General features: G+C 39.0%; 1 protein-coding gene across 1 annotated transcript; it reads left to right on the top strand.

Moving 5' to 3' along the window:
- The first annotated feature begins 907 nt into the window (after window positions 1-907).
- mertka (c-mer proto-oncogene tyrosine kinase a) lies at window positions 908-22,290 on the top strand. Its single transcript, XM_008429934.2, has 19 exons — window positions 908-1,335; window positions 2,730-3,039; window positions 3,127-3,227; window positions 3,375-3,551; window positions 9,288-9,374; window positions 9,453-9,568; window positions 9,639-9,828; window positions 12,481-12,626; window positions 15,561-15,699; window positions 16,424-16,574; window positions 17,028-17,116; window positions 17,253-17,348; window positions 17,733-17,813; window positions 17,907-17,999; window positions 18,092-18,210; window positions 18,309-18,418; window positions 18,508-18,667; window positions 20,952-21,088; window positions 21,435-22,290. Exons 1-19 carry the CDS (start codon window positions 1,254-1,256, stop codon window positions 21,880-21,882), a joined length of 2,832 nt encoding a protein of 943 aa, XP_008428156.1. The 5' UTR covers window positions 908-1,253; the 3' UTR covers window positions 21,883-22,290.
- Window positions 22,291-23,043: the final 753 nt, after the last annotated feature.

Raw genomic sequence — 23,043 nt, 5'->3', positions numbered from 1 at the left:
ACCAAATACTGTTTTAATCTTACTCGATTAATTTCTTGAATGGCTGCTTTTTACTTTCACTTGAGTAAATATGTTGACGTAGTGCTACTTTCACTTGAGTGCAGTTTTTAGGTGCTCGGTTTTCTTTGACAAAAAGTTGATCAGAGATGACAAGAAAATGGATGAAACTAAATACAGAACAATCCTGGAAGAAAAGACTGATGTCTGGGTGAAGGATCACCTTCCAGCAGAAAAACAACAATATACATCCAGCTGGAGATACAATGACACAATTTAAATCAAAGTTTTCATGTGATAGAATGGCCCAGTCAAAGTCCAGACCTAAAGTGGCGAGCTCTAAAAATTTACGTTTTCAGGCAATCCCTATGTAGTTTGACTCAGCTGAAGCCATTTGGAAAGTTTTGGGAGACAAGTCTCTCAAAGATCCCAAAACTTGCAGCTCTTGAACAAAAGGTGATTCTCCAAATTGTTGACTCAGGAGAGCTAAATGCAAATGTGCCACTGCTAATAATAAGGTTTGTTTTAACGTGACAATAATTACGAAAATAAAAATTGATTTGTGGGGCAAAATCACCACCTCTTCTTTTCAAAATTTGTTTTAGACAAAAATAATCACTTTTAGGGGAAAAAAATTACATTTTCTTCTAAAAATAAAGCTAACGATGCATTATTACTTCTTCAAAACTTAAATGACATTTAAATATTTGCAAAATGTGGTGTGTTTTGCTTTAGCTGTTCTTAAGACTGAAATACATTTAATGTCAGCACTTTTAAGAATCGGATGAAAGTCCATAAAGTCGGACATTTAAATGCAGGGATATGGGGAAAAAAACAAGGTTGCCATCTGAAAGTGGCCACCAGGTGGAGCAGTTGAGCGCAGAGTTTTATTGGCTTTAATTACTGTCAGAGTGTATCAGTAATAAAGGAGCTGAAGTTGAAAATTTCAACTTGAAATTAAGTAAAGACTAAAGCTTTTGAGGGACAAAAATGATGGCGTCTGTGTAGCTTCATTGTTTTTAGTTGTGTTCAGCGGTTCCTCAGTCCCGCCTTTATGGACCACATCTGCGGTGACGTCCCAAACTCTGAACTTTTCTCTCCAGCTATGCAGCCCTTCAGTCAACAGCTCCACTCAGACAGCGTTGAACCCCCTGCTCTGGGAGATGTTGTCCTTTCTCGGAGCTGAACCAACGCGGTCTGCGTGTATTTGATAACTTTTCTTAGCTTGCTGCCGCCGCGCTACCAAAATATTGCTGATGGAAAAGATGTTAAACTCTGGCTGGTTTGTTGTTGTTCGCCTGGTGGTCACAGCTTGTCTTCTGCGGAGCTCTCTCAGCGGTAAGTTGTTTGTTTTTCTTTGGGGGAGAATACGTTTTCCTGAGCTACTTCATGGACCCTGAAGTAGCCATAGAGGTAATCTCTTGATTTAAAGCTAAAAGCAGGACTCTTCGCTGGATAATGCTGCTCAGGTGTGATTAAATTCAGATTTTAATGGGCATATAAAGCATTTAAGCCCTTCAGGAAGCCTTAATTGATTAGATTAGTCTGGGTTTGTAGGCTGCCTGGCACAGTTTATACAGGTTAGTGCGGTACAAAGTACGTCAGTTTCTGATAAGACATAAGCTGTAGTAGATGAGTAAATCAGACTGAAACAACTTTAAATACTATGTATAGATATTTACTTAGGAAAGCAGTGAAGCCCTTGAGCTTTTCACTTTTTGTCACATTACAACTACAAACTTTAACATACTTTATTGGGATTTTATGTTTAGTTCATTGTGTGTAATTGCAAAGGTGAAGGGAAATTTGCATATTTCTACAAATAAAAATCTAAAAAGTTTGACACTGCATATTTTACCCGTTCTTTAAGCACAGCCATTTTGGACGTAGAGTGAATGTGATCTTATTGGATCTAAAAGTCTGAATTTTTACTGGGCCACTCTAACACATAAAAGCTTTGACAAAAGCCATTCCATTGTAGTTCTGGTTCTGTGTTTAGGATTGTTGTTCTATAAAAAGTTTATAACTACCTCAGATTGTCAGGATTATCCGTTTGTCACATTTATATCCAGCACAGCATCCCCACATCATAATGCTGCTTTCACCGTATGTCACTATAGGAATGTTGTTCAGGGAAATGCGTAATCTTGGATTTCTGCCACACAGTGTTTTGAATGAAAGACAAAAAGTAAATATTCGATCCCATCTCATCAGAATACCTTGTTCCACATTTTCTCCACTCCACACATGGCTTGTTACAAACTGCAGATGAGACTTCACACGATGAATGTTTTTTTGGTTTTTTTTTTGCTGGATTTATGACAATCCCAACCAGTAATTGTTCAGAGGACTTTAGATTTTAATTTGTAAAAATATTTGACAACCGTCTATAATTATTATTTCACTTTACAATCATGAGCTGCCAAATGAAGCCGATGTTTCTGGCTGGAATGTGATCAAATTTAGGGAGTATATAATACACTACGTTTAAAATACTGGTGGGAATAAAAAAAGAACAAGAATAAGAGAAGAAAATAGAAATATACATTTTATAGAATTAAATAAAGTGTTTTTCAACAACTATGAAAGTAAAAGAAAAACAAGTATAATATATTAGTACAGTAAAATTTTGTGATTAAATGTGCACCGCAGCAAAGCAGCTTTTTTCTCCTGTCTACTGCTAATGTCACGTGGTTCAGAGCATCCTAACATCTCGCCCTCTCTGTGCACAGTTCAACAGTTCAACGTCCGCAGACCAACCAGGAGCTCAGAGCCTGCTGTCATTCCACGCCACGTTTCTCCGGTTCACCTGAGCAAAGATCAGCTCAGGCGGCTGCAGTTCAAGCCCACCGTCCACTCCATCGAGCTGTCAGAGGGCCACCAGGCTAAGTTCAACTGCTCCGTCGACATCCCCGATGCGAGGCTGGACCCCTCCATCGTCTGGAAGAAGGACGACAAGGACCTGTCAAATGACGAACACATGGCAATCAACGAGCTCCAGGCCTTCACAGACGGAGTCACAACTCTCATCTCCACCGTCATGTACGTTGCACTCTGAGATGAAAGACGAAAATAATGGATTACGAGGCGGGTAGGAAGATTAATATGTCACTATGTGCTGCGTTACAGCATTAAAAAGGTACAGAGAGCGGATGCTGGAGAGTACCACTGCACAATGAGCGTCAACAATGAGACAAGGAGGTCTCAGTCCATCGTTTTAGGGGTGGAAGGTGGGTTATAATAAGATTGTAAAAACGGATGCTTCTGTGCCAGCACAACTTTACTTCAAGTGTACAAATATATCAACACAAAGATATGTTTTGTGATTTTATGTTTTTGCAGTGTGATCATTTTTTGCGCCTTCCCCCCCCCTGCAGGTCTGCCAGGATTTGTACACGAACCAGAGGACCTGAATGTGACCAGGAATGCAAATTTCACGCTGACCTGTGTGGCAAAGGGACCTCCAGAACCGGTTTCTATCCGCTGGTTCAGTGATGGAAAACCTGTTGAGGGAAAAGAAGAGGAAAAGTCTCCCAGCAGCTTAACTGTGGAAGGTAAACCCCATCAGCATGCAGTCCAGTCAGTCTGCTTTATGTTTCCCTGAGTTGTGTGATGATCAGCCTCTTCCTGTTCTAGCTGCTCTCCTTATATTCTATCTAATGAAAGGTTTTAATATGACAGCAGAATATCTTGGTGACTCTGAATGTGTCAGAAAATACAGATTGTGATTTATCCCTTTCTTGACTTTTTTTAAATTAGAACATTTAAATCCAGCATTTATTTAGAAGCTCTGATCCGTCCATATAAATTAAACAAAAACATGTTTTAATGAACCTCTAGTCGTTGGTTTCCAACCAGTCAAATCCAAATGACTTTTTAAAAGGATACCCTGGTTTCTATGAGTGCGATGTAATTAAACCAAAACAAGCTGTAAAACCCTTTAATGATATTTAGCTGGTTTAGCTTTTAATTGTTCCCTTTCTGGAACTCAGTGTAGAGACAACTCAATCATCAGCACATATAGATATCCAACGTTTCTGGACAGCAGCGTTTAGTCCCTACCCTGTCCGTGGTTTCTGTTCTGCCTCGTGTCTGCTGCCTCAGCAGCTGCACCTTGCTTACGGTAGTCAGATTCCTCAGCACGTCGCTCTGCAGCGCGGTTAACAGTGGTCATTCACGCGCGGTTGACGCTTTTTGTAACGCTGCTCAACCAGTGCAACGTTGGAGAAAGAGCTGATTGCTGGAATAGTACACTTCCTGAAAGCTTCCTGAGACCATGCTTGACGTCAGTGCATGGTTAGCTTATGGGAAACTTGTGCAATAACGTGTAAATAAGATTAAAGTTTTCAATGGGAAGAGGGCATGGAAATTACCTGAGCCTTGAGGGGAGTTTAATGTTTTGGCGTCTTGTTAATTAGGAAGCTTTCAGATGCAGCAGCTGGTCGATTTTGTTTGCTGCATGTGTTTTCCTGCTTTGTGTCATGAAACCAACTCAGTCAGTCAGCTTCTAGGTTTATCACGTTTTTAAGAGACGTGTAGGAGTTGGCGACAGCCTGTCCTTTTAACGTCTAATAAGACATCAAAAGTATGCGACTGTAGTTGCTTTACAAGAAACTTCTCCAAGTAATTCATCACAGTTTGAGGGTGTTTGTGTTTAACTGGTTTCTCTTCATCCCCCCAACATTTCTCAGGGTGCTATGATACATTAGTGATCTTCCTGGGAATACCACAACTCTCAGTGCATTTTACTGGGATTTTAGAGTCTCGTAACTTGTAGAACTTTATCCCTAAATGTTTCGTCACCAGGCCTCTGCAGAGCTGAATCACCTGCTGATCATTTGATTCAGATGTGTTGGACAAGAGATGCATCCAAAGGTTACAGGATAATGTCTCTTGAGGACTAGATTTGGGCAACCCAGTGATACATCAACACTAGCTGCATTCCCATTAACAATAAAATTCTCCAAATTGAAATTATGGAAGTAATTTTGCTAAATGGAAATTTGCTCCAAAGTAAGAGGGGTTTGTTGCTCCAATGCCTTAATAAGTCGCCAACGTCTTCTCTGACGGCTGATAGATGATGAGCGCTAGCCCCACGGCTGAACTCTGAATATATGTCATGTAACTGGAACTTGTTGTGTGAACAAGCGTATTCACATGTGATTTAAATTTTCTTTCTCATTTCATGGACACCGCAGTTGTAAAATGTAGTTTTTTGGCATTAGCAGAATATCGACAAATATTTGCACACATTTGTAATGGAAAAACAGCAGTAGTAGCTCTGAAGAGCAAGTAAGATGACTTGCGCTTTTCAAATATTTCGACATATGTATGTCTGAAAAGTGTAACAGGCACAGTTTTAAGCTTTTCTATACATTTGCATTCTGCTATCTTGAGTAAATACTTTGAAGAACCAGATGAAGCATTTTGGCCTCTCTACCACCTTTGCACATCTAGAAATGAAAAGTTTAACCATTTTTATTCACAACATAGCTTGGTTGAATTGGATGGAGACCATCTATGTACAGATATTTTCAGTTTTTTTCCCATAGATTCTCAATCAAATTTCGAGCTGGACTTGGACTAGGCCATTCTAACATAAATATGTGTCGATCTGAATGCACTGATTATCAAAAGAACCTCTGATTGCCACGTATTCTTCCCATCAGCTCTGTCCAGCTTCCCTGTTATTGCTGAAGAAAAACATTCCCACTGCATGATGCTGCCACTGTCATGTATCACAGAATGCATGCTGCGTTCAATGTGATGTGGAATGTTGGTTTTTCACCACATTCCACATCAATTTCTGTATTCAAGCCAGAAATCTCGGTTTTGGTCTGATCTGACAGCAGATGTTTTTGTCCCTCACATGACCTGTGACTTTGTTTCAGCGATGGTTTTCTTTCTGCCACTGCTTGCTAGATTTGGGGAAGCCACTTTAGCAAAGCAGTTTATGTGCATCATCAGGTCTAAGTCAGCTTTTTTTCAATTTTGCAGTCATTCTTTATTTTCTAGTTTTAAGAGTCTGATTGATTTGAGAGTTCATTTTTACCTTCAAAACGGTCAAGGAACATTTAATGTCTGATATTAAGCTGGAAATTAGACCTGATTTCTCAAACCCTTCCTCTGGACACATTAATAAACCAGGTTTAAATTAATGACCAAGTAACAGCGAAACACTAGATTACATACGGAGGAGTCACTCAGATCAATTTGGTTGTAGCAGAGTTAGACTGAAGGCTTGAAGTACAGAGCAGTGGGTTGAAACAGCCGTTTTAGAGATACGACCATAGACAAAGCACTGATAGCACATTTTAGTCTATGTCCCTGCAGAAGTTGTGAAATCTGTAACTTATGATAATTACGACGTAAAAAACCAGAAGTTTCTGAAGTGTATGCTGCACAATTTATTGCTACATTTCAAGAAAAATGAAAAGACGAGAAGTGTGAGAGCGCAGAGTAAGAGAGCGCAAAACAAAAGTAATAAAAACACATGTACCCTATCAAATTTAGCTGAAATATTGCCAAACTGCAGCAAATGAATTTAATAACAATTGAAGTGAGCAACCATACTGAGTGAATGTTATTTTTTTTGTGTGTGTCCCTCAGTTTTCTTTGAGTCTGATTTAAAGTTGTGAATTCTTTGACACAGTCAAGGTCAGAAGAGTATCTGCTAGAAGGAAAACAGAGCTGAGAGAGCAAACCAAATGACCGCTTTGCCTGTGACTTCTGGGCCACTTTAGACAAGTTTCAGGGCAGCGTTATTGGATATTGTTGTGGCTAAACTGGCTTCCATAGTCTGCTGGTTTCTACATGAGATGTGATACGACCTTTGTTATGACATCAGTGCAGCTGGGGATAAAATGCATATGGATAATTTTTACTTCTGTGGTTCATGCTGTACATATATTTTTGATTGCTTTCCGTATGTTGACTCCTCAGTCTCGGCTTTGCTCTTGTGCCTCATTAAAAAGCTGCGGTTATCTGCATTACTCTGATGTTGTGTCCTGCTCTCTTGTCAACACAAAGTAATGTCCTCGAATGTTACACAAGAAGAGGAATACAGACATGTCTCAGTTTCCCAACACACATGCAGACTTTATGGACCCTTCTGAGAGTAAACATCATCAGAAGCATAAGATTTAATCCATAGGCTGTAGCTCTGCGGTTTGCTACAGGCGAAGCAGATCCACCATTGCCAGAAGCTGAGGGGTTAAAGGTTTAGAGTTGTGCTTTGGTCCGGCATGTGCAAGGGGCCTGGCTGTTCGGGGGTTGGATGTGCGAACAAAGGCCCCTTTCACAGGACGGCCCACTGCCCGGTAAAGAGAGGCAGAACACAGAGGCTGGCAGGCTGCAGGCCGAGCTCTGTGCAGGACCAAACACTGGCAAACGAGCTTTGCTGCAAACTCAACCTCATTGTACATAATGAGTAATTAAGGGCCTCTCATCAGAAACAAATTTGGTCTATTGATGTAATTAGAGTGCTGTCAATACAGTTGCAAAATACGATTTGCATGATTTCAAAAAGTTAGAATTGCAGTGCAGGCTCACTGTCATTCATAACGTTTGTTGTTAAATATGGAGGCTTTTCACAACGATCTACAGATCAGACAAGTCCGTTCTAGCAGTTTCTCAGTTCCCACAGGTATTTGGAGAGTTTCTGGGGTCAAACTGTGAAAACTTCCTTGAATATAAGAGTGTGGCTGAGCCTCGTGACCAAAAGAAGATGATCTAGTGATTTTAGGATCTGGTTGTTCTAGTTTTATGAAATGAATTACAGAAAGCAATTTTTGTTTTCTTTTCCATATTTAGCATTAATTAATTGGCAGAATCCATCTGTGTGGAAAAATACCTATTTAAAAATACATTTTTAGCCTTCAGATGAATGTGAAGCTTTTCTCACCTGGAGGCTTTACCACTGTAAGGAGTAAAGTCTGAACTACTTTACTTTGCAGCTTTAACTATGTTAGAATTGAGTATACCCATTATCTGAGATTAAAATTCTCTAAAAGTTTATTACAGACAAAAGTGAAAAACACTGGGAATGGACTCTGTTGTAACCTGGCTGTGTAGCTTGTGACTGGATTCGCTCCCTGAATAGAAAATGGAAAAACAGCCGACATCCCAGGCTGCTCAGGGAGCTGGAGGAAACCCAAACCTGAAAATTAGAGGGTGCTGGATGCATGTTACACGTCGCGCTGTTTAGCTATTCTGGCTCACTCTGATCCTCGTCCCAGTTCCCTTGTGAGGAAAAACCCAGAGATGTGTATGTTTTTCTGTGTGTATTATTGCTTTTGTTTTGATTGTCTTCTAGAGTACAGTGAAAGCAGAAATGACAACACATGACCCTGATACATTTCCTTTTTCCAATAGATACGTGACTAAAATCATACCTTTTTGTTTTCATTTGTATTCATCCCACGTGAGTCGATATTTTATAGAAACACCTTTGGCTGTAAATATCTCTTTATCAGATTTACACGTCTAGAGACTGAAATGCTTCCTATTCTTGAGCTCAGCCAGACTGGGTGCAGAGATTTAGGGTTGAACTTTGACTCACTCATTCCAAAATGCTGAGCATGTTTTGATCTAGCAGGTCTTCTTCAAGGAGTGTCCTGTGATTTACGAAGACACAGAACAGCTGTATTCCTATTCATTTTATTTAGTCATCTGAGTAAAAGCACAGCAAACTTTGTCAGTTGTGAACTATTTGAAAGCTACGTAGAATTTTTTTTTCTGCTTCACATTTAAGTGATACTTTATACTGATTGATTAGCGTGAAAGATTGATCCACAGTTCAAGGCTGAAGAAAATGCCCAGATGGGTGTTCTTGCCTTCAAAAACAATTTAATATCTGATACATTTACACTGATGCATCAATCTGCTTTGCAAAAGGAAGGTTAGGTGCATAATTTCAGTCGTTTTCCCGGTGTTTTCAGGCTGCTCTGGGATGAACTTTGTGACAATGTTTCCGAGACATAGATGCTGGAAAACACTGCACAAAAGGGACATTATTTCAGAGTCCTAATCTAGCCTAGCCTGGCTGGGCAGCTCTGAGGCTGTTGAAAGAGAACAATTGCGCATCCAGGAAAAAAAAAAAAAGTAGAGCCGCTTTCAGATTGGAAAGGTCTGACTGATGTCTGCTTCCAAGAGAATTTGACTTGTTGGCCAAAATCTAGAGAGCAGAGACAATGTTTCCCGTTTGTTCTTACTCCAAGGTTTTTCACACCATTGTCAGAAAATACTACCTGAATTCTGCAACTTTGTTGAATTTACTCCTCCATTTGCAGGTGTGGACAAGCCAACCCACTACAGCTGCGAGGCTCACAACGCAAAGGGAGTCTCTACGTCCAGAGAAGCGACTGTCAACATCAAAGGTAAAAGGCAGAGATTTTTAGGGATGTTTTGGATGCTCTTTGTATGGATTTTAATCACTTTTATTGGTGTTGCTTTAGTTTTTCCCAGTCCTGTGACTAATCTTACGGTGACGGCTAAAGAGTCCAACAAGCTGATGCTGAGCTGGATCCCTGGACATGACGGCTTCTCTTCTATCACCAGTTGTCACGTCAGGGTAAGTCCCACACGTGGAGAAAATGCTGCTGCAGTTTCTGATTGCTCACCTGATCTCTGCTCCATCCAAGGTCAAAGAGATGAGTCAGAGGAAAGGGGAGGTGACCATAACCAGGCTCGATAACGTCACAGTGCCGCCTTTCCCCTGTGAAGTCTCCGGGCTGAAGGCTATGACGTGGTACAACATGAGCGTTTCCTGTAGCAACGAGCTGGGAGCGTCTCCGTTCTCCAAGTGGATCCAGAACAACACCACAGAGGGAGGTGTGTCATGAGTTCAGCTGGGGCTGAAACAATTCAACAGACAACAGATTAATCATAATTAATTAGTTTTTGAAATAATTGTCAACTAATTAAGTACTCAATTAATTATTGCCTAGAGTATACAATCTCTAGTTAATGGAAAAAAAATTATTCAGTGACAGAATAACAGCAGTAATTAAGCCAAACCTGCACAAAAATATATACGTTTTGAATTTAAGATAAAAAATTGTTTGTCTGCAAACCCAGAGCTCTTCAAGTGGGAATCTGGGAGTAGTGATGGACTCTGACCTGAATCTTCAGAACCACATAAAGACAGTCACAAAGTCGCCCTTCTATCACCTGAAGAACATCACCAGGATTAGAGGACTAGTGTCTCAGCGAGATCTAGAGAAACTCATCCATGCGTTTATCTTTAGTTGCATTGATTACTGCAGCAGGGTATTTACAGGTCTGTCCAACAAATCCATCGAACAGCTGCAGCTGATCCAGAACGCTGCTGCTCGTGTTCTCACTAAAACCAGGAAGATAGAGCACATAACACCAGTTTTAAAGTCCCTACATTGGCTCAGTGGAGCTCAGAGAATATGCTAACAACTACTGTTGTTAGTTTATAAATCATGAAAGGTTTAGCACCACAATACATTAAAGATCTGCTGTTTTGAATTTAAGTTGTTGTATCAACCTTCCAGACCCCTCAGGTTCTGGATCTGGTTCTACTCTTCAGCCCCAGAACCAGAACCAAACGAGGAGAAGCAGCATTCTGCAGCTTCTACGCACCACAAATTTGGATCAAACTTCTAGAAAACTGTAAAACAGCTGAAACACTGAGTGCCTTTAAATCACGACTAAAAACCCACCTGTTTAGAGTTGCTTTTGAAACATAATCAATTATGAATTTAATGATGGCCCTTGACTTTAGGGCTGTTGTAAACGATTATTTTAGTAATCAAGTAATCTATAGATTTTTCTTACGATTAATCGGATAAAAACAATTATGAAATAAAATATTGGTAAATCTTCCATAACACCAGTGTTACTATCGGATATCAACATCAGTCTATTTTTTCAACATTTGAGCTTCCCTACCAGTTACTTTTTTGTAGACCAGGGGAGCAATACGGGATATTTACGGCTCCTCCGTTCAGAAACTCATCTACCAGCCATGTTCTGCCTCCCGTTTGTTCAGACCCGGATGATATAAGTTTATTGTGGGGTTTGTCCGTAAAGCTGCTCTTACCCTGTAAGCATCAACCCTCAGCCGCCCGCCGTGTTCAGTCTCTCCGCTCACCTGTATAAATCCTCCTCAGCTTCTTCCCGCCGTTCAACCAGCAGCTCCGGAGCAGAAAGGCTGCCGAACTCCCGGCATCGCGCCGGTCATTTTAAGGATGTTTATTGGTCCCACAAAAACCGTGAAAACCCGGAATTATCACCAATCAGTAAAATCCCCGCGGGCCGAACTTGAAGATTGGACGTTATGCCGCTAACACGTAACTTCCGTCAACAACTCAGAGGCGGAAGTCAGAGCTCCGCTCAATGCAAATAATGTTCCGGCTGAAACACAGTGCGCTAAATGATAAAACATAAATTAACGAAGCTTCGAGGCAGGTCAATTTTCCTCGAGGAATTTTAATAATCGAGATACTCGAATCACTCGAGGAATCGTTTCAGCCCTACTTGACTTAATGTAATGTTTTGACTGTTGATTCTATGTTGCATGGCTTTGTGGTTTTGTTTATGATGTAAAGCACTTTGAAATGCCTTGCTGCTGAAATGTGCTGCACAAATAAAATTTGATTGATCATTTTAATTAAAGGAATGTTATGTTACTGCATTTTAGGCAACAAAAACTTATTTTCTTATTTCAAAAAGGAATTGAATTATTCACTTATGTATCTGCTTAATGTATTTCTGCAGAAAATCGGCAGTACTATGTTCCAATTTTTTTAATAGATTGCCAGAATAATCTATTACTAAAATAATTATTTCAGGAACAATATAATCCGAAATTTCGCTCGCAGGTTGACTCAAATCAAGGCTGAAATGGATTAAAAATGAGAGCAATTCAATTTGGATCTATCACATCTTCAAGGAAACTGATTATAATTTGAGACCGTTCATGTATTTGCTCTCTATACCCTCAGAGTTATGTTTCTGCCTCATCTCATCATTTCTCTTTGGGTTTTAGGGATTACAACACTGTGTAATTAAACAGCTTCCCATTCCAAATGTGCTCAGCGTAAGCCTCCTGCTTATAACTGGAGTGTTCATAACTTACACAGCTACTGCTTGTAGAATTACCACAAGTGAATTCAGAAAAATGTGATATTCACTAAATCCGTTGTTGTCTTCATGGGTCACTCAGGAAATAGGAGGGGGCTGACAAAACAGAAAGTTCTTACTTGGGTGGAGCTCCTTTCAATTTCCTTCCTAAAGTCACTGCAGGGAATATTGTAGTTGAAAGACTTAATAGGACATTCCTGGAAGTCACCAAATACCAAACTGCATTCAAAACAATTTACGCATTTTAGGAAGCTCAATGTGGATCTTGTTTTGTTTTATTCCTAAGCTTCGGTCCTGTAAGAAGTCTAATAGTTTTGTTACAATGCTTTATTGCTGTCTTAACCACTTTATTTCTTTTTGTCATGCCTTCAGTGCCATCAAGTTACCCCAGGAATGTGACCGTGCAGCTGAATGAGTCACGGCTGGTTATCAAGTGGAAACCTCCGCCAGAGGACAAAATAAATGGCATCCTGCGAGGCTATGAAGTTATCGTTAAGCACGGGACAGATGAAGATAGGGTGAGTAAAATAAATTTAGCTTTTTGCTTTCTTTAAATTCCTTTCCCTATACATTTCCTGAGAATGGATCCAAGATTGAATCCATCCTCAAAAGTTTGAACACAAAAGTATAAAGATGGTTTCAAAGAAGATGATGAGAGTCACTGAAGCTATTTTGTCTGGAGAAAGTGCAAATGATTCCAGTCTCTGGAACAGATGTTGTTCCTCGTTTGTACGATAGCAGCTGTTCTTTATTGCCACAGATGTGATCTCACAGCTGCAAATGGAAAGCAGAGCGCTGTAAAGGAGGCCCTGTTCAAAGCACTCAGGAGGCAGCATATAATACACACTGAACTTGCTGTGGAGGCTGAAGTTTTGTCCTCTACAAAAAGCAGAGAAAGGTTGGTTAGGTCCAACTTTGTTCCCACGTCAACTCATGTGGCTCATCTGTCCACTAAGCCAATAAGTGCATGGAAACTCGTAGGAACATCGAGTAATGAACAAGTTCAATGAAAGTTGATGCTTCAGAAAAGCCTGTTTTTTTCTTTGTTTTGTCAGGGTTGTTTGAAAAAAAAAGTACTTCCCTACTGTTCCACTTGTTTTCCATTTGGGGTTAATGGCTCCAACTTTGGTTTTCTGGAGTCTCAAAGCCTTAGTAATGGCTTTGAATCATTTTCCTCACTAATAAATGTGAGTGAGTTTGATGTTTTATCCTACTTCGTGTTGTCAGACAGGCTCTGTTTAGATTCTACATGTGGTTAGAATCAGATCTGGTTATTGCAAGTGAAATCAAACTCATCTATGTGTGTTTTAATCTCAGGTGTTTAATGATTTAGCAAAGGATTATGGTTACTTTTCCACATACGGTCAGGCTGGTTTGGATATTTTTTCCCCAATAAATAAAATCGTCATTTGAACACTGCAATTTGTATTAACTGTGATATTTAAAAATGTGAGAGCCTGAAACATTTAAGAAAACAAAGGGAACAACAATTTTTTACATGACTTTACATTGTTTTAAGATGACTAAAAGTACAAACATGTAAAGGTGTGTGACATAGTGAAAACTTTGACCTGACTTGTGAAACAAGTATTGAGGACAAACTTCCTCATTACTTGTCACCAAGAGTTCAACTTAGGGTATTTTTTCCCACTTCTCTCAATAATTACAAAAGCTAAGAAATGCCACAATTTATTATTCCAAGGCCAGCCTTAAGATTGGTTTTAGTTTCATTATTTGTTTAATTCATACAGTGAAAGCAAATCAATCTGAGTCAGAATCTTAATAATCCTTCCTGTTAGCTAAAATTAAATCATCTATTGTTCAAAGTCTAACACTTGTCCATAAGCAGTCATACTCGTGTGTAAAAGGGCCCCGTAGTACAATACTGTTTCCTGTCTTTCCTCTATGGTTGGGAGCCAAAGGAAGTTGACAGCTTTTCAGTTTTCACGCTGGATATTTTTCTCCACTGGATACTGAGTCATCTAAGTGAAAGACATATGAATACAAGAGGTTGTGTACATCTATGGGCTAAATATCCTGTATGACAGCCGTTATTGCATCTTATTTAATCCTCAGTTATCTGGTTAGATGGGAACCATTGAGGTGGAGAAGTTTGGATAGGAGAGGGGAGATGAGGTTGAACCTGATATTTACATAAACTGCATTACCTCACATTTGGATGTTAAGTAAACAAAACTTTTTTCCAGGTTTAGGTGAATTGTCAAATGATTTCTACTTACAAAGTGTTGAAAATAATGAGTGACAGAGTTTTTTTTTCTTTTAAGATCCCATCCAAGATAAAACTGTCTTTTTTAAATTGTAGGCTCTTAATGGTCAAATGTCCATTAAGATCCATTAATTCCCAGCTGTAAATTCCTGGCTGATGTTTTTCTTCTACATATTCAAATGATATCCTTTCAACATGATACCATCTTTTTTGTGAAATACACCAGTCCCTCCTGCAGCAAAACATCCACACAGCATGTTCCCAACCTCAGTTTCACCAAATGTAGCAACAGTCATAAAGACCAATCACTTTGTTTTTAGTTTCATCAGACCACAAGAGCTTCCTCTTAAATTAAAGTCTGTGTCATTGAGTGCATTTACATGTAATCTGGGTTTTTATGTTGCTTTTTGGCTAATGTTTTCTTCCTTGCCGAGTAGCGTTTCCGCTCATGTCAGTACAGCACTGACTTCATTGCAGAAAATGACCATTTCTTGCAATCTTTAGTTTAAAGACACATTTTACTCCTAAACCCATTCATTGTTTAAATCCCGTTGATGTAAACATGTGGAAATAAATAAGGTGGTAAAAATGTCTCTCTGTCTTTGCCCTGACATTTATCCTTTATAACTAATTTTGGTAATACTAACCTAAAGCAGGAAAAGTTTAGTCTGATTTAATGAGGAAGAAAGGTTATGATCTTTTTTTACAGTGCAAGTAAATACACTTGTTTCAGAAACAACACCTCTTCTGACAGTTTGATGCTGCAAGAATATTTATTTGCACATTTTCCTCCATTAGATGTCACAAATATGTTCTCTCTCTATCATGGGTTCAGTGTCCTCCGTCAGCAATTTGGCAAAGCAAACCACCTCCAGATGGCACCATGCGGTGTTGTGAAATTTAGAGCTGTGTCCGTCACATGCTTCTTCACATTCAGCACAAGCTACTTCAGAGAATAAGTTTCCTTCCCTTTTTGAAAAAGAGGTTTACAATAATCCCCCATGAACACTTCTCAGGACTTTCCAAAAAGGTTTCATACTGGAAGTGCTTCAAAACACCTCCTCAAGTTAAAGTTTCTATGATGTATTATGTTTTTACTTTTAGTTTAATTTAAATGGTACCATTAAAACCTGGCTTTGTCTGCTGACTTAGCCATTGTTTTGGTTCCAGATATGTTTTAAAGAGTGGTATAGGTCTTCGTTATAGCTGTCTTGTTTTATTTTAGGTGCACACTGACAACACCACTACTTTAGTATCGGTGAAAGAATTCAACGCCACCTACCGCGTGGCGGTCGCTGCACGTACGCAGGCAGGGAGCGGCATGGTCAGCCCAGAAGTCCGGTTCGATGTGCCACCGTCGGACAGTAAGCAGCTCTGCTGTTTTTATTTTCTCATCTTGTCAATGTCCAACAATTTTTTTATTGATAGATTTGTGATGTGTTGTGGTTAAAGTAAAAATTATGTAAAAATCACATTTTGCACATTTTTGTACTTCCATTTGGGTCTCCACAAATTCTAAAAACACCGAAAGCACTCAAAATAACACCCTGACAGTTTAATATTTTTTGGTGTCTGGAAATTGACTAATTAAAAAAAACATATTTGTAATGTCACAAATCAGCAGGTACTGCCCATCCTGTTGAAGCCCAGCCCGTCACCAAGCAAGCTATCCTGAGCTCCAGCACATTTAGTCAGCTGGTTTTACCACTGAAGTTGCTGTACAATGGCTGCTGGAATAAACATGTTGTTGATTTACCGGTCGAAACCACTTGCTCCATTTTTGCTGACTTTGCTTTAGGCTCTACTTTTGCTTTTCGAAGGTGTGCAGTTATATAATTGTTCATCTGTTTGAAGCCATGCTCACATACAAGTGTAAATGTTTAGTTGGGGGACTTGGCCAGCAGCAACTTAATTGGATTTAAAGTGACAAGAGCCCTAAAATGGCTCATTCTGAAAGGAGCTTAAAATAAGTTGAACTAAAGTCTGATTTGGTTAGATTTTTTTTGGATTAAATATTCAAATTAATTAATCAAATGTATCTTTTTCAGAGCTTTGATCTTAATTTTCAATGTTGTATTCTCATTTCAGCTTCAGGAGTGATCCCTACCTCCATCCCAGACACAGGCCTCCCACACCTCGCCTCGGTCATAATGGGCCTTTTTTTTGCCATCTCTCTTCTGCTGATTATTATCTTGGGGACCCTGTATGTACGGAACAAGACGCCCAGATCTTGTTTTGGGTATGCTGAATCTCCTACCTTTGCTTACTCCTACGTTTGCTTATATTTAGAAGTTGCCACCTATTCGTGTTACGTTTGAGTTCATTTTAGTTCATTTTTGAATAACATTTTTTTAAGAAGGAACATGGGAAAAATTGAATAGATTAAGGCTTATCTTTTTAAACTGGATGTAGTTCCTGTTAGTCATCACAGTATGCTGATAATAATGGTGCAGCTGTGTGTTTTATATGGAAGCCATGACTCAGGGTTATGTTTCAGGAAAAGGACACGGGCAGCTGCACAGATAGAAAACAGACGATATCGTAAAGGAATAAACTGCCCAGATAGCTTCCTCACTACACTGACCATTAGATGTGAAGAATCCTGCCAAGTGTTTGTGTGTGTGTTTTTTGTTTTTTTCAAAATCCAATGATGTCAGTGGAAATATTTTTCCTCTTCTGTCGCCCTCTGCAGGTGGGAGTATGGAAGTGCAGAAAAGTCACATGCGATCATACAGTACACAAACCAGATATCATACAGCCGCAATGCAGCTGCAGTCACTTGTATGTTCTTAAATATTTCATTGAAATCAATAAATTTATTGATTTTTTATTTAAAATTTTTTATTTTTTTTATATCTGCATGTATTCAGAACAATAACAATGTAAAAACACACTTTTTTGCGCCTCTTTTGTTCAGTTGGGAATCTTGGTATAAGTGAAGAACTCCAGGTCAAACTGCAGGACGTCATGATCCAAAGGAGCTTGCTCTCAATAGGAAAAGTTCTTGGAGAAGGTTGGGGAAACGTTTCAGGGATGTGCAGGGCCACCAGAAAGTATTCACACCTCTTCAATTGTTTTACGACATCACTGTTTTTGTTTCCTTTTATAATATAACTACACAAAGTAACTCAAAAGGGGCAAAACAGAAACATGTTTTCTGACAGTTATGTAAATTTATGAACATTAAAACAGTTAAACATGGAAGTAAGACAATCTTTGCTATGACACATATAATAGAGCTCAGGTGCATCTAGTTTCTAGAGGATGAAATGAAATGCAAAATGTGTAGAAAAACCAAAAGGTGTGAATACTTCCTGGTGACCCTTTAATTAAAAATATTTAATATCACATTGCTTACACAGTACAGCCTTCATGAATGGGCTCTGTTGTTTTCCAGGTGAATTTGGCTCAGTTGTCGAGGGACGATTAAAAAGCTCAGATGGCACGTCTGTAAAAGTTGCTGTGAAGACAATGAAACGTAAACCTTATGATTATATAAAGACTTTCAACATTTATTGTCTTTAAAAATGAGGATGGATAAATATGTAACTCTTCTTTTCATTTCAAACAGTGGACAGCTTCTCTCACAGGGAAATTGAAGAGTTCCTGAATGAGGCGGCTTGCATGAAAGATTTCAACCATCCTAACGTCATCAGTCTGCTCGGTATGAGAACTGAATTATGTGGGATCTCACTGCTCTCTTTGCCTTTATCTGTTCTTATTTGGACATTTTCTGTGTTGACTTGTCCTTCTAAGGTGTGTCCTTGGAAGTTGGCTCTGAAAATTTTCCCAAACCGATGGTCATCCTCCCATTTATGAAATATGGAGATCTTCATAGCTTTCTGTTGCGTTCACGCCTGAAAGAGAGCCCCAGGGTAAGATTTCAGCCAACATTTAATACATGCAAGTTATGGTGAGGACTGCATTTTTAATTTCAACACTGTTGTCTATCGTTTTATCTTTTTGTGCACAGTTCTTACCAACTCAGACTCTCCTGAGGTTCATGGTTGACATTGCTTTGGGTATGGAGTATCTCAGCGGTCGTAATTTTCTGCATCGAGATCTGGCGGCACGTAACTGCATGTAGGTTTCTTTCTGTGAAATTTGCTTTCATAGAAAAATCTTCATTACTTAAGAGGTTTATTTGACTTAATTTTTTACTTGTCTCGCAGGCTGCGTGATGACCTGTCGGTGTGTGTCGCTGACTTTGGGTTATCAAAGAAGATCTACAGCGGAGATTACTACAGGCAGGGCAGGATAGCCAAAATGCCTGTGAAGTGGATTGCAGTGGAAAGTCTGGCAGACAGAGTTTTTACTGTAAAGAGTGATGTTGTAAGTATAATGTGGATCTTTTCCTGTAACAATGCTCCCTGAAAATCACCAGATAGCAACTAAATGGAGAACTAACTCAATGTGGAAATGTGGTTTTGCTTGTTAAAGCTTCCAAGTTCCTTTTGATGGAAAGCCTGAATAGTCATTTGTCTTATGTCTTTATGTCAGGGTGAAAGAACTACTGACACATGCCAAGAATATTATATCGTGATTTTTTTTTCTTTTAGCATTTTGTCAAATTTAAGAAAAACCCCAAAGAAAAAAAAAAGAAAAAAAAAAACTAAAAGATTTAGACAAAAGAACAACTGCTTTTGTCAATTATAATCAGACCTAGCGCAAAGAAAGTAACCTGGGGGCCAAATTCTTATAAAGCCTTGAGATGAATTCATCCCTCCAACACAGGAGATGATATACAATATTTGAATGAGACAAGATAAGATCTTAGAGATATGTTTGGAAATCATAACACTCTAGTTTCACAGAGAATAAAATGTGTTTAGAAGACTTATCAATGTGGAACTAAGGTCTGCCAGTCCAATTATCAGGTGCCACTCCCTGCAATTTTTCTGCAACAGATCTGAATCAAAAAGCGTCAGCATGTTTTACAGTCTACAGGTTCTTCTCAAAAAATTAGCATATTGTGATAAAGTTCATTATTTTCCATAATGTAATGATAAAAGTTAAACTGTTATATATTTTAGATTCATTGCACACCAACTGAAATATTTTGGGTCTTTTATTGTTTTAACACTGATGATTTTGGCATACAGCTCATAAAAACCCAAAATTCCTATCTCAAAAAATTAGCATATTTCATCCGACCAATAAAAGAAAAGTGTTTTAATACCAAGAAAGTCAACTTTCAAATAATTATGTTTAAGTTATGCACTCAATACTTGGTTGGGAGTCCTTTTGCAGAAATGACTGCTTCAATGCAGCGTGGCATGGAGGTAATCAGCCTGTGGCTCTGCTGGGGTGTTATGGAGGCCCAGGATGCTTCGATAGCAGCCTCAAACTCATCCAGAGTTTTGTGTCTCTCAACTTTCTCTTCACAATATCCCACAGAGTCCGTATGGGATTCAGGTCAGGAGAGTTGGCAGGCCAATTGAGCACAGTAACACCACAGCCAGTAATACCAGTGGTTTTGGCACTGTGACCTGGTGCCACGTTGTGCTGAAAAATGAAATCTTCATCTCCATAAAGCTTTTCAGCAGATGGAAGCATGAAGTGCTCCAAAACCTCCTGATAGCTGCTGCATTGACCCTGCCCTTGATAAAACACAGTGGACCAACACCAGCAGCAGACATGGCTCCTCAGACCATCACTGACTGTGGGTACTTGACACTGGACTTCTGGCCTTTTGGCATTTCCTTCTCCTCAGTCTTCCTCCAGACTCTGGTACCTTGATTTGCGAATGACATGTAAAATTTGCTTTCATCCGAAAAAATTACTTYGGACCACTGAGCAACAGTCCAGTGCTGCTTCTCTGTAGCCCAGGTCAGGCGCTTCTGCCGCTGTTTCTGGTTCAAAAGTGGCTTGACCTGGGGAATGCGGCACCTGTAGCCCATTTCCTGCACACGCCTGTGCACGGTGGCTCAGGATGTTTCTACTCCAGACTCAGTCCACTGCTTCCGCAGGTCCCCCAAGGTCTGGAATCGACCCTTCTCCACAATCTTCCTCAGGGTCTGGTCACCTTTTCTCGCTGTGCCATACTTTTTCCTTCCCACAGACTTTCCACTGAGGTACCTTGACACAGCACTCTGGGAACAGCCTATTTGTTCAGAAATTTCTTGTTCAGAAACCCTCTTGCTTGAGGGTGTCAATGATGACCTTCTGGACAGCAGTCAGGTCAGCAGTCTTACCCATGATTACGGTTTTGAGTAATGAACCAGGCTGGGAGTTTTTAAAAGCCTCAGGAATCTTTTGCAGGTGTTTAGAGTTACTTTGTTGATTCAGATGATGAGGTTAATTGCTCGTACAGAGAACCTTTTCATGATCTGCTAATTTTTTTAGATATTAATTTTAGGTTTTTATGAGCTGTATTCCAAAATCATCAGTATTAAAACAATAAAAGACCTGAAATATTTCAGTTGGTGTGCAATGAATCTAAAATATATGACAGTTTAATTTTTATCAATACATTATGGAAAATAATTAACTTTATCACAATATGCTAATTTTTTTAGAAGGACCTGTATGCATAATGCTGTTTTTAATGCTTATCAGATCATAATGTGATCCCAGTTAGCAAGAAATAATGTTTTGCTTTTTAAAATGTGTGCAGTGGGCATTTGGTGTTACCATGTGGGAAATTGCTACGCGAGGCATGACGCCGTACCCGGGAGTCCAGAACCACGAGATTTATGACTATCTTGTTGAAGGCCACAGACTGAAGCAGCCGCCTGACTGTTTGGACGAACTGTGAGTGTTTCAGTAGGATGCTCCACAAGTTTTCATTCATTTTATTTAAAGGGAAGAATACTTTTGATTGTGTTTTTCATTTACCTCCTCAACAACAAATTAAATGTGCTCTATTTGTGTGTTAGAATACTTATAGACAACTATGACTTCAGTTTTCCTGTATATTTTAGATGTCTTTACTGGCATAATTCCCACTGACTAGCAATATATTAAAGAATTTTTTAGAGGATCCAGGACAACAGACAATATTAACGTTTTATTTAGATTGTTTTCAGTTGTGCTTGTGGTTCACTAAAACAGGAACTTGATAGTGTGTCCCTTTTTTTTCTCTTTTGCTCTTATCTAGGTATGAGATCATGTACAGCTGCTGGAGAGCCGATCCGGTGGACAGGCCGCTGTTTCCTCAACTCCGGGAAATGTTGGAAAAGCTTGCAGAAAAACTTCCTGAGAGTTCTAGCAGGGAAGATATTATTTATATTAACACCAGCTTTCCTGAAGAGGACCCCGACCGGGAGGAAATAACCACAGCAGAGATGGAGTTAAGCTCCTCCCCTTCCTGCAGCCATGAGGCAGCAGAAAACACAGTAGTTACAGCAGACATTCATGGGCAGCAGAGGGATGATGATGATGATGATAGAAGTGATCGTTACGTAGTGGTGGTCCCCGCTAACAACTCCCTGAGCTCTCCCACGGTGGACACGCCGCTTTTGTCGACGGATACTTTGAGTCGAGCAAATCGGGCAGCAGATGCGATGGAGCACAGTTCAGATGACACTTCATGCCTGTTAAAATGATTTGGAGCCTAAAATTCATCCGACTGAACAAACATCTCACCAAGGTTCACCAGCACTAACGGTTCTTCCTGTTTGCATCTCAAGCCCCTTCCTCGTTCTTTAAATGAGCAGTGTTAGCTTCACATTGTCAGCTTATTATATTTATGTCAACTCCAAACATGTTTCAGAACATATTCAGTAAGCCTCCCTGAGCTGTGAAACTCTTTGAGAAATGTGTTTCCATGTAAATATGGTAATGTACAAAATGTCTATAAAACAATCCTGCGTTGTAAAAATAAATTTTGTTGTTCATTTGAAACTAAATGATGTAGTTTATCAATGTGATGTTTAACGGAGATGATACATAATCTCATGAATTATTTGCTTTAAATAAAAGGATAGACAGGTTTAATGTTTTTAAAAATCCCACATTTAGTTTTTTTTAATTTGTTGCATGTGAATTTTCTAATAAAGAAAGTAAAAGGACACTAAAATGTGGAAATGTAACATTAAGATTTTTTTTTCTATACTATACACTAAAAGTAGCAACAGTTTTTTTTTATATCTACACCTAATGCAAATTTTTTTTCTGCATGGTGGTATAAAGCTGTAACATACTCTTTCATTATGCTATGGCAATATCTTTGCAGAAGATGAATCAAAATAATTTGAGTCCAATAATGCAGCAATATGATTAATTTAGACTAGGGACACAGAAAACATTTGTTGAAAAGTAGACTTGTAAAAATCAGCATTATTGCCTTTTATTTCTCTCAAAATCCATGATTTCTCATCAAGTAAATTCTCCAGATTATGTTCTCATCTGTAGGACATGGCAAACATTGAATTTAAGCATCCATAACTTAATAAAAACTGAAGAAATTAGTATGTAAATAGTTAGACATAAATAACTAAAAGTTTTGAATGATTTGTACATTTGTGTCCAAGTAAAACCTTAAAAAGCAGAAGGATAACAATTTAAGCTTTTTTTAAAAAAAGAATTTAAAGACCTTTAAGACTCTTCTAAATACATAAACAATGTGTTACATCACTAAGGACAGTAATCTTTCGTGGTGATTCTTTAACTTATTCATGTTTTTCAAAATAACATGACAGTGAATCAAAAGAAAGTATTTATGCAAGTACACTCTAAATGTAACGTAAAATAGTTTTTGATATTTT

Source organism: Poecilia reticulata, linkage group LG15 (genome assembly GCF_000633615.1).
Source record: "Poecilia reticulata strain Guanapo linkage group LG15, Guppy_female_1.0+MT, whole genome shotgun sequence".
NCBI lineage: Eukaryota > Metazoa > Chordata > Actinopteri > Cyprinodontiformes > Poeciliidae > Poecilia > Poecilia reticulata.
This window is presented reverse-complemented; position numbering and strand designations above follow the sequence as displayed.

Excerpts from the sequence above, each read along its gene's own strand:
- mertka (XM_008429934.2), top strand. The coding sequence starts at position 1,254 with ATGGAAAAGATGTTAAACTCTGGCTGGTTTGTTGTTGTTCGCCTGGTG. Across the intron at positions 9,569-9,638 it reads TCACCAGTTGTCACGTCAGG|GTCAAAGAGATGAGTCAGAG; the intron begins GTAAGTCCCACA and ends GCTCCATCCAAG. Across the intron at positions 18,419-18,507 it reads CTGGCGGCACGTAACTGCAT|GCTGCGTGATGACCTGTCGG; the intron begins GTAGGTTTCTTT and ends CTTGTCTCGCAG.